The sequence below is a fragment of the Leptosomus discolor genome, chromosome 9 (assembly GCF_034619465.1).
Source record: "Leptosomus discolor isolate bLepDis1 chromosome 9, bLepDis1.hap2, whole genome shotgun sequence".
NCBI classification, from domain to species: Eukaryota; Metazoa; Chordata; class Aves; order Leptosomiformes; family Leptosomidae; genus Leptosomus; species Leptosomus discolor.
In genome coordinates, this window is record NC_141399.1 from 18,039,139 (window position 1) to 18,054,366 (window position 15,228).

At 36.6% G+C, this 15,228-nt stretch overlaps 1 protein-coding gene across 11 annotated transcripts in view; it reads right to left on the minus strand.

The window, feature by feature from the left end:
- PBRM1 (polybromo 1) overlaps window positions 1-13,872 on the minus strand; it is a 64,578-nt gene extending 50,706 nt beyond the window's left edge. For 5 of the 11 annotated variants that reach the window (XM_086470574.1, XM_086470577.1, XM_086470571.1 and 2 more), the window contains exons 1-11: window positions 13,834-13,872; window positions 12,641-12,796; window positions 11,810-11,907; window positions 11,093-11,240; window positions 8,681-8,824; window positions 7,875-7,991; window positions 7,234-7,302; window positions 6,351-6,449; window positions 5,099-5,184; window positions 2,432-2,530; window positions 875-966 (exon numbers count right to left, since the gene is read on the minus strand). In XM_086470574.1, coding sequence (XP_086326700.1) covers window positions 875-966; window positions 2,432-2,530; window positions 5,099-5,184; window positions 6,351-6,449; window positions 7,234-7,302; window positions 7,875-7,991; window positions 8,681-8,824; window positions 11,093-11,240; window positions 11,810-11,907; window positions 12,641-12,796; window positions 13,834-13,872 — 1,147 coding nt within the window. Of the gene's footprint in view, window positions 1-874; window positions 967-2,431; window positions 2,531-5,098; window positions 5,185-6,350; window positions 6,450-7,233; window positions 7,303-7,874; window positions 7,992-8,680; window positions 8,825-11,092; window positions 11,241-11,809; window positions 11,908-12,640; window positions 12,797-13,824 lie in introns of all 11 variants that reach the window. The other 6 variants (XM_086470576.1, XM_086470570.1, XM_086470572.1 and 3 more) reach the window with 2 other exon arrangements.
- Window positions 13,873-15,228: the final 1,356 nt, after the last annotated feature.

Sequence of the window (15,228 nt, forward strand, 5' to 3'; positions counted from 1 at the left end):
TTGAAGAGATGCATCACCTCACATCAATGCAGAAAAAATGTAAACAAAAAACCCCAACAACAACAGTATATGTACAAAACCATTTTGGAAACCTGCTCTGAGATGAATGCAAGGAAGTTACTGAGAATACAACTATCAACACAGGTTAACTTAAAAGACAACCTATAACAATTTAAGACCAATACTGAAATATCTGATATAATGCATATATGCTTATAGCATAATGCTAAAGCATGCTTATATGAAACTACAGATGCTGTATGAAGGCATGTCTTTTTATGTCGTTTTGCTTTAACATAAACCTTCATGTAAGATTTCATGACTGCTAGGCTAGACCAGATATTTCTACATTAAGCTCTAACATTTATCTATCCTTATATCCCATTTAGAGTATCTTCACCTTAAGAAAATTACATCCGACAGGTACTTAAAAGACCCAATGGCACAAGAGAGCAAGAAAGAACAAGCCAGTGTGAGCGAGATTTCTCTCAAACAATTGCAGTATTGTAAATCTCTTTTACTGCAAGGAGCACTCAATGTCTTCTCCAGTGTTTCCTCTTCTGTTTCATATTAGAAGGAATAAAAACTAGCAACAGTTTCCTAAAGCTTTAATAAGTACACTTTGAAACACACACAGTAAATTCAAAACAAGCAAGCGAGTCTGGCCTACCCGATCTCACCAGCTGTACATTTATAAATTTGTACTCAGAGGAAAGATGGATAGGATTTAACAGAATTACACGCTGAGTTTGGAAACACTGCAAAATATTTTTGAAATAAAGCTATCTGAATGTATCAGGAGCTCTACGGTTTTGCTTATTCCAAACATTTTAATTAAAGAAAATAAATAGAGAAACTGCATTTCAGTTCCTACCAGCCAAAGCTGCATCCTCATCACTTTCTGATCCATATTGCAACGCCATGGTTATTGCTGATAAACGATCCCCCTGGGCTGATCTTTTGTTACTATAAAAGAGAAAAAGTAAAAAAAAAGTGCAAAAACTAAAAATAAAAAGAAAAGCGTTATCAGGTTAACCATTAACATCACCCAGAGCGTGTAAGTAAACAAGTGAAGCTCACAACAGCTGCCTACATTATCAGGAATACAGACAGGACTATGCAAGAAAAGGCTGGAGACCTTAACAAGAGAAACTGTTAATGACCGATGAGTCTGCCTCTGTTTTAAGAGGTGGTCCATCAATATGACAAACTGGACACTATCAGTAAGCTAGAGCTCAAGCTAGCTGTCTTCTGTCCTGTTTTGAATACTCGAGTATTTGAATTACTGGGGGAGAAGGGGGATGACAACAAGTCCCTCCCAATTAATAATTTTGTTATTTGATCATTTTACAGGGATTTGTCTACGTGAAGGAATTCAGCACACTGTAAGCCGTATATGCCATCTTCTCCCATTCCCCCATCCCCACTTTACGCATTTTTAGCACACATAGTGCCTGTATGTGAAGCAGTTTCCTCTGCCTTCTAGTAGAGTAAATCAGCATCCATGCTGGTTATTGTCTTACAAAGACTTCTTCAGCATCCCTCTTTTCCTCCCTTCTGTCCCAAACCTGGGGCAGAGCATTTCATACCTACACTGTAGGCTATGCCTGACAATCTCTGCTTTATTTACTAGGTCAGCTCTTTAGACACCTCCAGCAATGGGCTCAGCCTTGCCCTGTGGAAGCAAAGTGGAGACTAGGAAAAAACAGATGGGTTGCTTAAAATGACACCAACTCTGTACAAATGCTCAATGCCTTAAAGACCCTTGCAGTGTCAAACCGTGGTTTCAGAGTATACATGCGGGAAATTAGCCATAAGTAGTACTGTTTCAAGACAGTAACCAAGAGACTATAAACACGACACCTCTGCTAGGTACCAAAATTCTCAATTGATGACTCAAAGGACAAACCAGAAAGCCTCCAGTAATCCAGTCTACTCAGCAAGTTTGCCATAAACGCATCCTAAATGCAATACTTCCTTTTTACGGGCTTCACTGGTTTCCAACACCTATCTCTTAATTATTTAGTCCTACTTATTATTTCTTTTTAGTCTCCAAATATGATTTTTCTAGGTTTACAACACATTTCCATTTTTTTTTCCATCTGCTTTATTTTGTAATGAAGCTTAACATACTGCTCTTCAGAACATTTCTAAGGAAATAATTGCATACAGGGTATTTCATGACAGGTGTTTTGAAATATTAAAACACAAAATGAAACATGGAAGAATAATTATGGCAAAGTAACTTATTAAATCATACTTAATATTGACTGAAATACATTTGAAACTCAAGAGTATTTGAGTCAATATTTAAGATCACTCTCAACTAATGAAAAAAAAACACAACAACATAAAACCCCAACACCACAAAATTTTAGTATTTCCGTATGATGATGACCTTGCTTTTCCTCCAAGTCCACAATTTACTTACCGATAATATTTGTTAGAAGAATTTCTCTCATCACCAACACTGCCTTTACCCTGTGAGGAAGGACCTGTCAGCTTGGAAGCAGTCAAATTTGATGGAGTCCTTAAGGTAGAAGAGGCAAGCCAAGGAAAGAGGAAAAAAAGAGGCCCACCTTAGACTCAAGGAAAGACACAGCAAGGATAAAGCTTTTTACAGAATTACTTTGATAGATCAGCCAAAAGGTTCAGAGACAGATATAAAACATTTTAAATCTAACAGTAAAGTAATACAATACATTTAGTGCTCCAGCACTAATATCGATTTTGTTTATAAAGTCAGAGGGAGGTAACATTTAGATTGAGGATTAATACAGCTCAGCCTACAATAGCAGTGAAAGCAGCCACCAAAATGTTCCTTAGCATCCAGATAAAGCTCATCATACAGATCCAATCATGTTTTACCAATATTTAACAAAATCACTATCAAGTTGCTTGACAGTGCATATTGTCAAGAAACTTTGCCACTTTATTTAAGGGAGGACAGTTAAATGCACCAACAAAAAGCAATTTAGTATGACAAAGGATACAACCAACTCTGCAATAGAAAAGCATGATTTTTGACACAGAAGCAACATGTCTGTAGAACTTAGGTTAGTAGTGTTATGATGAATTTGAGCCTGATCCACCAAAGACAAAGAAAAATAAAGGTAAATTGAGAAGAAAAATATAGTAAATTAACTTATGGGGGTATTTTACCAAAATCAGCAATAGGTAAAGGAGACCCTGCTTTGAGACAATCAAGCAGTTAGGAATTTAAATAAAAATGATTCTGTGATGCAGATTCAGCAGAAAGAAAGAAAAAAACAATATGGTTTGATAAAAAAAGCAACCAGTGAAATGCAGAAGAGCAAGTGAAAGGTTTGATTTCCATGGTACTTTTCTCTCACCCAAAATTTGTTTGCATTCCGCCCAATATTATTGTAGCCTGTTTCAGGATTTTTTTGGTTTTGGTTTTTTTACCAAGTTGGAGAAACAAGAAGGGAGCTGTCCATTATTCTGACATTCAGATTACTTCAGGATTTGCAGGTCTATTGAGAACACAGTATACAACAGAACATCTAGAATAAGATATCTGAGAAGTGGAAATGGGCTGGCAGTGCAAGAGAGGAATTCAACTAACAAAAAATCAGTGTGATTTATCTGTCGTCCCTTCTTATGTGAACAGCTCTATTTTGAAGAAAAAGTTAAGCCTCGAAATTAAACATGACACACACATGTGACATCCTGAGCTTCATCAATGCCCAACACAGTAAGAAAGATAAAATAAAATCACAATTTAAATAGAAAACCTCTATGCTTATACGTAATTCTAGCTACTGCAAAGTAAACACATATGTATGTTCAGTGTCTGTAGAATCAAGGTCTTCTGGCACTACACATACTTTTAAGAATGAAAACTATCAGAATGTGTCAGGGATTACTCCCTAACACTATTTCTGCTTTTATATTTTTATATGCTCCAACAATGATTCGCCCCAAGATGGGAAGGAAGCATGCTAATGCTGAACAAATAAACCAGAAAAAACACTATATAGGCTGAATGTCTCAAAGCACGAAATAGTAAAAATCAACAAGGTAACTTCCATTTCTTTCACACGTAATAATCCTAGGCAACATTTTTAATACTGACACCATCTACACATTTTTCAGACAACAAATAAATTTAAACTGTCTTTCAGCAAAGTAAGGGAGTCCTAGTGTTTTCAGTTGTACCATACAAACGTTTCCAGGCAATGACAGCAGTTATGTTGCAGCATCAAATACCATATCAAATACATAAAGAAAGTCCACCCTGTAAAGAGTTTGCTAACTCCTTGGATGACTTGCAAGACATTGCTTTATTTTTTTCAGATAAATGACAGGGCTCATACTGGCAAATAATATCTAAACCTACTTTCAAGTGTCACTCACAAGTAAAAAGTTTATATGAGAAGAAATCTAACTGCATTTCAGATAAGAAACATCTAAAATGACTGCATCACTTCTCTGTACACCATGGATTTCCAGAGGAGGAAAATGTGTTTCCTAAATTAAATCATTCCATGAAAAAAACAGAGCTATCAACAGTTATACCCGCCTGTTCAAGATCAAATCTATGCTTCACTGATTAATAAGTCCGGATCTTCAGCATCCCGTGCCTCTTTTTATAGCTAGAAATGCATTTTCAAACAAGAGTTTATGTAACGCAGACTTCCCTCTCAATATCTTTTGCCTAAGGTCTTACTCCTATGTTTCTGCCCCTATCTAACTAACTGTGAGCTCTTGTGTTTCAGCTACTAACAAGGTTCAAGAATATCCAGCATTTTTCGTAAAGCACGACAAAGCAGTTTGTTCCTTACTATTCCTTTTCTGTTACTAACTTATAAATACGTGGTGGAAGCTTGCCATAGTTTAAGTTATAAAAGATCCACTGACACCGTTTTTCATAACTAAGTACATCACAGAAATATTTTACCACAGAAGTATTTCAACAAAAAATTTCCTTCCAAAAACTATTTTACAATTTATAACTTTCAAAACAACAATAAACTAAGTGCTCAATTATTTCCCCCTACATTCTCCACAGCAAAATTAAGGGAACATCTATAGAGATTTTTATATGAGATTATAAGAAAAACTCTATTTGCAGTACCTGATTCGGAGACTTGACTTGGCCAACTCACTGTGTTCAATTTCAGCCTTTTTCATATTAAATATTTTTTTAATCGCATTTGCATCCTGTCAAAAGAATTTTTTTGTTTAATGTTGAAAGTGAAGAATACTATAATATATATCCATCTACCTAAAATCTAAAACAAAAAGGAAGGGGTTTTACATTTAGATATAAAACAAATTTTGCATGATAAATGAAGCTCAGAACAAAGTCTGCCTGAAATAGGCCACCCACAGTGGCGTGTAAAAACTGAACAGAATAGCTAAGTAGCCTCAAGCTCATTTTTTGTCATATCTTAAAAAAAAAAAAGAAAAATCTACAATTTGCAAACACACACAAATACCACTTCAAACTAAACAGGCAAATGAGCTTCTGTGCCTTCGCAATCAAAAAGTTATTACCATTTCCAACGTTTACAATGCTTGCTGTCTCTCATTCTACGCCCGTGGACTCAATACTTAGAGGAACAATTCACAAAACAGAGATTACAAGTTTTGAGTGAGGTTACAAATGTAATGTCACTAGGAACTGAAACTACAATCCAAACAGAAGTACAATAGGAAAAGTCCAAGAACCACTTACATAATACTGTTACACATATACAAGATCTCTCACTACAAAGCCCCCAAAAACTGAGCACACAAAGATAATTTACCACTGAAATCCTTCTACTTCCAGAGTACATGGAAACAGCAATGCTGATTATTTGTACACAAAACGCTGGTGAACTAAGTATGAAAAGGACAGAGGTGCAATTTGGTCACAACAATATGGCTAAAAGGAAGAGGATCTTCAGAAACTATGCAAAAAAGGCATGACTCCACTTTCGAAGTTTATGACGAAAATCATAAACAGTTCCTGCCAGCTGGAAAGAGTTAACAGCCGAGTACTACCGCTATCACTTGAACCTGTAGTTTCAGTCATTTCAACTTCAATCACAAGTACAGGGATCCTCCATTCCTCCAAAGAAGTCATGTAATTCATATCCCAAGGTGAAATTTAATTGGAAAAAAAAAATCATATACCTCAAGAAAAAAAAATACACATATACACCCCAATCATACTAAATCCAATACAAAAAACAGAAAAGTTACTAATAGCAGCTATTTTTTAAAAAATGCAAACAGAGCCTTTAGGGCCTTATGCTAAAGATTCATTTAAGGACCAATTAACACAGAAAGTAGTAAAGAAAATCTGAACTCAAACCAAGCTATGAACAACTGAAACTAACCTTGAATACTTGTGATCCAGGCTCGTTGTAGGTCTTGGCATTCTTTGCCAGAAGATCTATATCCTTGGCCATGGCATGAATGCTTTTGTAAGTTCCATTCTACGCAACAAAAACCAGAACTGGTTAAAGTGGCAACCTTCAGACAGCGTGAGAACTAAGTCAATAGTGAAATGCAAAGGGAATTCATGCAAAAGAAATTCATACGGAATAAACGGAACATTTATAGAAAAAAGAACATGTTTATAAAGAGGACAGATAAGTACCTGGAAAAAGTAATCAAAAAAGAAACTAACAAACATAAGTGCTAGTCCTTATAGAGCTTACAAATGCTAAGTAAAAGACTGAAAAATACTTAATACATTAGATTATCTTAACTTTGAAGGGTTCTGACAAAATTTTATTTTACTTTTATTCTCTAGTTCAGTTAGTCTATGTGCTCACTATTATACAAAATGCTAGAATTCCAGAATAGCATTTCAAATTATTGGAGAAGACAAAAAATGCATCAGTACAAAACATCTATTAATAGCACTAGAACAAAAGTAGGTGATGATAATGCACCTACTAAGCGTCAATACTTCAACGTTTTACATCAGAGCACTTGCCAAGGAACTACTTTAAACTATTAAATATCAAGGAACCTAAGATATTCAGGCTCAACGCCAGCACACTACAATTTACGATGTTTGATCTCCAACACAGCTACTTCTGCAGCACTAACCCAGGACAGAACATTAAATCCGCACAGTGTTCAGATTTTTAAACAGCAGGGGAAAAAAATCATTGCCTTTACTATTGCCATGAACTTTGGCTTCTAACAATTTTAGAATGCATACTGTTAAACAAGTGTATACTCTGACACATTAGTATGCTCATACTGTACCTGTATCCTTTGAGCAATAGTTTTAAGATCTATGGGCTCCTTTATTATTGCATAATAATCTGGATATTGCTGGAAAACAAAAATAATTTATATATTACTATAAACAGTCAAAAAGCTATTGTTCTAATAGCTTACAGAATGAGCTATTAGATGAACTGCAGATAAGAACAGTGTAAGCTTCCTAAACATAGCACTAGCCTTCAATTTGGGTGAGCCAGATCATAAGGCAGACACAAGGAATTATAATTCATCAACAAACTGACGTAAAGGAACAGTTCTGTCTGAAAGCCAAATACATGGTGATGGTCTTCAGAGTATTTATTTTGCTGGTTAAACTTGTTACACCATACCCTGAAACCAAACAGTGAAATCAAATGTATTTAAAAAGATTAAAAACTCTGCACCAAAAAAAACCCCTGATTAGTTAAACTGGCAAAACAGGCCAAGCCCCAATCTGCAAGAAAGGGCTGGGAATGAGTGGGTAGGAGCAAGGAAGAGAGGAAAGCTCTAAAAGCAGCTGGAATTTGCCACTGATGAGACAAAGAACTGCAACCTGAGTGTGCCCATCAGTGTATAAAATCAGCTATATAAATGTCCAGGTTTCCAACTCTGAAGACAACCCATTTTATTAAAATACCCACCACTTTAGAAGGAAGTTTCTGAAACAGTTCACTTATGAGGCGTCCTGATGGGTTTGTGGCAACAGCTACAGCTTCAAGAAGCTGTTCAAGAATTTCCTTCAGGTAACCTGGAGATGACTAATAAAAGAAATGAAATCACAAGAAGTTTTAATAGCAGCCATAGCGGAGCGCTTTAAGTTGCACTGAAATATATGAATTTACTTTTCAAAGACAGAAAAATTCAGCTCCAAAACATGAATGCAACTTTTGAAAGCAACATGGTTTATGCATTTAGATAAAGCACATGAGAAAACTTTAATTTCCCATTTACACTGCAGACTGTCAGACATATACTGCATATTGTTAGAATAGCCTTGGTTGTCAGCATTAACGAAAAGATGCATCCCAACATCACAAAAAGCAGACAAGCCCAAACTTCCTATCATCACATCTAGCTTACAAAACACTCCAGGAACAGCTGCACTGACTGAATGGGACACACGCTGGAAATCCGTCATTAGAAATGAAGCATGCTTGCATCAAACCTCAATGTTGGCATGATATTAAGCACGCATCGTATCAGTTTCAGCTAAACCAGAACCACATTTTATCCATATCAGAAAACCTCATAACTGTTTTTTGCTAGGCAAAAGTGAATCATACAAACAATGCTGCGAAATTATTAACTAATAAAGTTGTATAAGAAATACCTTTTGGGGCACAATTTAACTGTGGAAAGGCTTAATGCTTTTTCACATACAGAGGCCAATCAGCAGACACACACAGCCATGGCTTCCTCCAACTGCAGCTGTCATGCCCACACTTACTAATTCAGAATTTGCGCCTTGATTGTCATGTCCTTCCTCATCTTCGTCTTCCTCCTCAGCATCACCTTTTTGAACAAATTCATTTTTTGTGCGCAAATACAACTCCCATAATTTGCAGGCAGCTTTATATTCAGGAGAATCAGGCTGCAAACACAAATCAAACATTCTACTCAAAATTCAGATCATTCTTACTTGAAGGAAATTTATAAATTACTAGTTGAAAGGTATTAAATGCATGAAATAAATAACAGAAGACCTGGGAAATTCCTGCTTCAGTCGTTCTTTGACAGAGATGTTAAGAATCACAATAAGCACTAGAAAATATAACCTCTATCACTGCAAAGCATCTAAGCCTTTCAGAGAACTTAGCAATAAAATTACTTGGGTTGAAGCTTGGACAAGCCTATTAGATGAATCTGGAAAAATCATTAGGTTTTGTTGAAGCATAACACCACCAATATTTAAAACAGACTAAATATCAGTATGCCAGAAATGTGATTTAAGCCAATACTGCTGCCATTGTGAGGCACCTGAAAATTAATTTCTACAGAAGAAGAATGCAAATAAATGTGCCATTGTCTTTGAAAGCACTGCAGTGATTTACATCCAGCATTAACTGTTAAATTCAAAAAAACTTGACAACATGCCACCACCTGGGTACACATCTAGGTACATTTTCTGGATGAGCTAGAAGCATTAGCCAGCAAATTAAGTTTTGTCAATACAGAGTTGGCAGTGGCAGACAAGGCATGTGCCTATTAATGCTACTACTTAAAAACATTACCCAGAAAAAAGACTGCTTGTCCACCCTGTATTTTCATACTCTCATGTATTTTTCTTTCCTTTTCCTCTGTCACTTAACCTTCATTTCAGCTATTCCTGCAGGTATGTCACCTTATTGCTGTTGATTACTCTATTGTTACTTCACTCTCTCAACCTCTGACAGCTTGTAATACAAATGAGAAATGAACATGAGAACTACTGTTAAGTTTACCTTATTAGGGTTAAATATTCTCAAAACATTAGACCAGATGTTAATTATGAAGAACAGATTTAAAGGGTATTCTGCTCCACTAGTCTGCTTCCTTCTATATTAATGCAAGATGCTCAAAAGCGTAAGATTTGAACTGAAATACTAAAAAATCGTAAGGTTTGTCAATAAACCACCTGCTACAATAAAGACCTTGACAATGAATCAGACGTCCTGTTTTATATGCATCATTGGAATGGCATGGGTAAGGTAGAAGATGAAAAAAGAAGAGGTTAAGTTTGTGTGCTGTACCTCCAGCTCACAACTCCGTGTTTCTCTGGAAATGTCAACATTGCTTCATCCTAGAATAATGTCTACCTGTTTCTAGTCTACCTGCAAGACTTTTACAATACAGGTACAATTCTGTAGGCAAAGGCAGTGCACATTCTATAAAACTCTGATTCTTTCCTGCCATCAAGTCCTTCGCCCTCATGTAGAAACCATGAAAAAGCCAACATTAATGGGCGAGTGCCTTGCAAAGCTTCAGGAGTTCACAATGAATTTGGAAATCTTTGTACTTTTTCTGCAGTAACCAGAATGTGCAAATGCATTAATCCATAAATCTGAATGTTTTTCAAATAGCTACAGACACACAAACATAAACAAAATAAACACTGCTTTTCTGAACGTCACCTGGTTACACTGGTTGGGTTATTCAGAAAGCAGTCTTTTGGATCACCTCCAAAGTCAAAGATACATGAAAGGCAATATTAGCAGTTTTAGATTCACTGTGTCATCTCAGTCACTACATACAATTTCACTGTTTTATGTATTTAACATAGCCTTCTATAAAACAAGATTAATCCAACTTTTTCCAACTTTTTCCCACTTCCTTACAGCAACTGCAATAAAAACCATTAATATCTAAATTAAAACACATACCCAGTTTGGGGAAATGGATGTGGGGGTTGCACCCTTGATGAAATACATCGTCACATACACTCACAATCTACTATCACTGACCGTGATAATCAATGTGCCTTTTTCTCATGCTATTAAGTGGCCAATTTTTCCTTTTGGGAAAAAAAATAACTTTCCATTTCAAAAGGTTACACAGTGTGTTGTAAAATGGGAAGGCTTTGATAGAAGAATATTTTTCTCAGTTTACATCTCTATTTTTGCTTTCCATCTCTTTTTTAAAAACTACATGAAGATCCTCCCCACATTATTTTATAGGTTTCCACAGAAAAACTGCTGTAGTAGGACACCTCAAAGACACAGCCAACCTTACGGAAATATATGCAAATAATTGCAATGCATGCTGCTCTCTTACCACTAATAAAGGCTAAATGGAAAAGTTTTCTGGCCAAACCAAGGAAGAATGTGAACATACCTCTACCACTTTTACAATGAATTTGAGCCTTTATACGTATTTTCCTCACCTTATAGTAAGCTTTCGCATTGTTAAAGAGAAGCTGAAAATCAGCAGTCAGCACATTCACATCATCATATTCCTCCATCTTTAGCTTTTGTTGGATTTTCATTAAATCAATTGGCTGAGAAACCACTTCATAATAATCTGGCTGATTTCTGTTGCAATGACAAAAACAGGCATTATATTCCAAGCAGTAAAACCAAAACCACAGCACTGAATTTGTATGTGACTACAACTAAATAAAACAAAGTTCCAAAATATTTATTACAGCTAAAAGATCTGAACATTGGTCTATTAGTAGGCTTACTTTATTACATGTTCTGTTATCATCCTCAATGTTCAGAGTTTAAGATAAAATTCAGTCTCTGACTTCATCTACTGCATTTTCAAGGGTCACTTCTATTAATCTTCCCAAGATATGCCCTTAGTATTCCATTCCACCACTTACGTGGAATATTTTATAGTCAAAGGCATAGATCTTTTAGGCAGGGGTCACAAGAAACATTTTATATTAATTTAGTGTATCCTTTTTTGTCTGAAAAAGGGCACCAATGTTAGCATGTCCCATGGAATAATTACAGCAAATTACGTCAGATCAAAACCTGAAACTATGACAAATTTAGCTTAAATTTTTCACAGCTATTAATGCTGAAGTATTCCTCAATAGCCCCTTATTCCCTGATTAAGTCTTGGCTTCAAGGCTTAATCAGAATCATGGTCTTACCTTCGCTTCGGTGCTCTGATGAAAAGCTCGCAAAGGAGCCTGCCCTGTTCATCTTTGTAATCTCTGATGGTGTTGTAAAGTTCATGGCATACTGCAATCTAAAACGCAAGAACAATAAAGTAGTGAAAAAGGAGAGAATTGTAAGGAGGTAATAAATCAAAGCCTGCTTACAGTGGGAAAGACAAGCTGCCAATCCACAGCGTGCTCTAAAGCAGACATGTGGAGAAATTGGCGCATCTCATACATTAGTACAATACCTGACAAGCATGCCAGGTACTGCAGAATTTTAACTTACTTTTTTGAACATAGGCAGCTTTCTTTCAATGCTAATTGTAAGTAAAACAGCGAAAATATAAATTATTTCAGTACAATTCTCATAGTTACACACATTTAAAAAAACAACAGGGGTTCTTCTGCCCTGCAATTAATTAGACTGCTAACTCAAAGCTGTAACAGAGACATTGTACACTTCAGCAATCTCTGCCTGTACCATTCCCCACTTATCTCTCTCTGCATTTGCTATTCAGACACGGCTCTCAACTTCTGCATGTTATGATTTCAGCTGCTTCTCCAACATCCTTCTGTCTGCTAAAACCATCAGCAAAAAAAGAAAAACAGCAAAAGGAAAATGGGAAAGAAAAGGATGAAACTGAGGAGACAAGGACAAGCCAAAGCTGAACGAGATCCCAAACAAAGCTTAGCGAAGGTAGCCACAGATTCAAGGCCAGTGTATATGTGCTACGTATGATCCTCCATTTTACAATGCAGCATTTCACAGACAGGGATACAGTATTCCCAAGAAAAAATTGTGCATAATAAGAAGGTACTAACAGGATCGACAGTTGGGAGATTGGAAAGTCTCCTCCTCTTTCTGCTTGGGCCTGGTATGTTCATGGAGTGGTGGCCGTCATCAAAGTCTCCTCCACTGACACTGCTGGAAGGCGAGGTAGCTCTTCGCCTCTTGGAACCCATAGAATCCAACTTCTTCTATAATGAAGAGAGATGTTCTTAAACTCATGGCAATGCATCAAAACTCTCCAGTAAGAGCTAACTATAAAGCTAGCAATGCTTACTTTGAGTCACATACGTTTGTTATATACTACAGTTCAGTTAAGCCATATATCTAAACACCAGCTTTTTGAAAATTGTCAAGAGTAAAAGGAAATCAAAATGGTCCTACAGTTTTATAGTCACCAATGACAGCAATGTCAGAGAGCCTAGACCTCACAGTGATGAAGATTAATTTAGTAGCTCTTACTAGGATATGTTCTCAAATCACCCACATTTTGACACCTCATCCCATGCATGATAACTCAGAGAGAACTGCTGGTTTAAAGGAAAAAGCTTGACAGAGTTGTGTGCTTAGTTCTGGTGCAAAAGCACGTCATTCCATGTCAATTAGAAAAACAAACCAGCAACCAAACAAATTAAAAAAAAACAGGAAGAAACCAAATTATAAATGAAAATTCAAATGGCTACTGAATACCTTGTCTCAGATTCAAGCCAAAAGAAGGTCTCGACCATTGTGTGACCTGCCACACCTACTTTTACGTGTAGGATGAATGGCTTAATCATCACAAAACAGAAAAAGCCACCTCCTTTTTTGGCCATAGTTTTCCATTTACCAACAAACAGTGACAAATTAATCACCATCCAACAACTATGGTGATTTACAGAACAAGTTGTTGGCTTGTTCCCAACTTCCAGTGACAGTAAAATGTCTCTATTTGCAGCTGTCTCAAAAGCTGAAGACAGAATAGATCCGTCTATCCCAGCCTACACCCATTTTCCAAGTAAATGAATGAATTTCTTCTAGGAAGCACACAGTTGATTTACAAGGTATGGCAGCGTAACATAACCGCATTAGAGTGCTTACGTTAGAGACAGAATTAATTTCAAGCACAGAAATTAGATGAATAAGAACACGGCAGGAATAATTAACAGTTAGGATAAAGAAAAACAAAAACCTAAGGCAGATGATGGAGAGAATGGTGCACATACAATCGATAATTTACCAGATTTACCAGAGTACAACCAGCACCTCGAAAAGCCAGTCTCCTCATAGTGTCTGATCGCCAAGTACAGATACTGGGAAAAGGTAACACTCTAAGAGTAGCAAACCAGCAATGGTGTTAGTACGGTCAAAACTGGAAGACAAGAAAAAGGAACCAGAGAGAGAAGAAAATTAAGAGTAGATAGATATTTAAAGAATAAAATTGAAGAATAAGTTGAATAATTACAGTGACTGAGGAAAAAAGCAAGAAACAGAAGGTAACTTTTTTTAGCCTAGCAGAAACTCTACAAAGTAATTTTGTACACAAAATGCTAGACATTTCTGTCATTTTTACATTAAAAACACATTTCTCTAATGTTCCTGAATACATACTACGGATTTCACAGCCACTTGCTAAAGAATGATTCACCAAGCAGAGCAGAGAGTAAACATAAGTGATATGTGACCTGAGAGTGAAAACCAGAAAGCAGTAAAACTTACATAATGCGAAGTAGTACAGTGTGAAGTACAACAAGAAGAAAAAAAAACTTAAGGTCAAAAAACATTTAATAGACTCTCTAGTGATGATGCACCTCCCTCAGTCCTCAGAGCTGATTTCTACTGTCATAAGTAAGCAACATTAAGTATTCAGCCATACAGGTTCACTAAAGATATACCGGTTTCAATTTCTAAGCAGTCTCAAAGTCTGATTTTTTTTCAGAAATTCCATGTGAAATGTACAGAACCATTTTATGGCAAAATGATTGCTTCTATTTAGTTCTTCAATCAAACCCCAGAGAGACTGTTTTTCCTGTTTGGTATTCTGGACATTTTCATAACATGCATATATAGAGAAATTCTGTTCTTTATTAGCAGGCAATTCATCCCAGGAACAGACAACCAGCCTGTCGCTTTTGGCACTGCCTCCAACTTTTATCTGACAGCTACAGTACTGAATGGCTAACACCAAGCACGTGCTGATGTGGAGGCTGCTAGAAAACACAAGTTCTTGGTTGTGAAAGAAAGGCAGGAGGGACTACTGGAATCAGTAATTCTGGTTCACCCAGAAGCACACTCAGTCCAATTCCATCCTGAAATAAAGATTCAAAGACCCTCCAATCAGCACCTGCCTGCAAACTGCATATAGGCTTCTCCACGTCCGTTATCTGAGGCGCGTATGCTGCGGCTCTCAGCCATATGCAGATGCTGGCGTACGCTTGTATGATCAAGACACCTGGCCACTCTGTACACAGCCTCCAAAAACATTTTCTCCTCTAATAACCAAAGAAGGTGCAAAACACCTATCAGTCTGAACAATGTCATGAATACTCAGTGAGAGAACTGCTGACATAAAACTCCTACGGAATCTCAGGCTCCAAAATGCAAACTCCTCTCTAGATCTCCATGCTCATAAACACAGACAAGC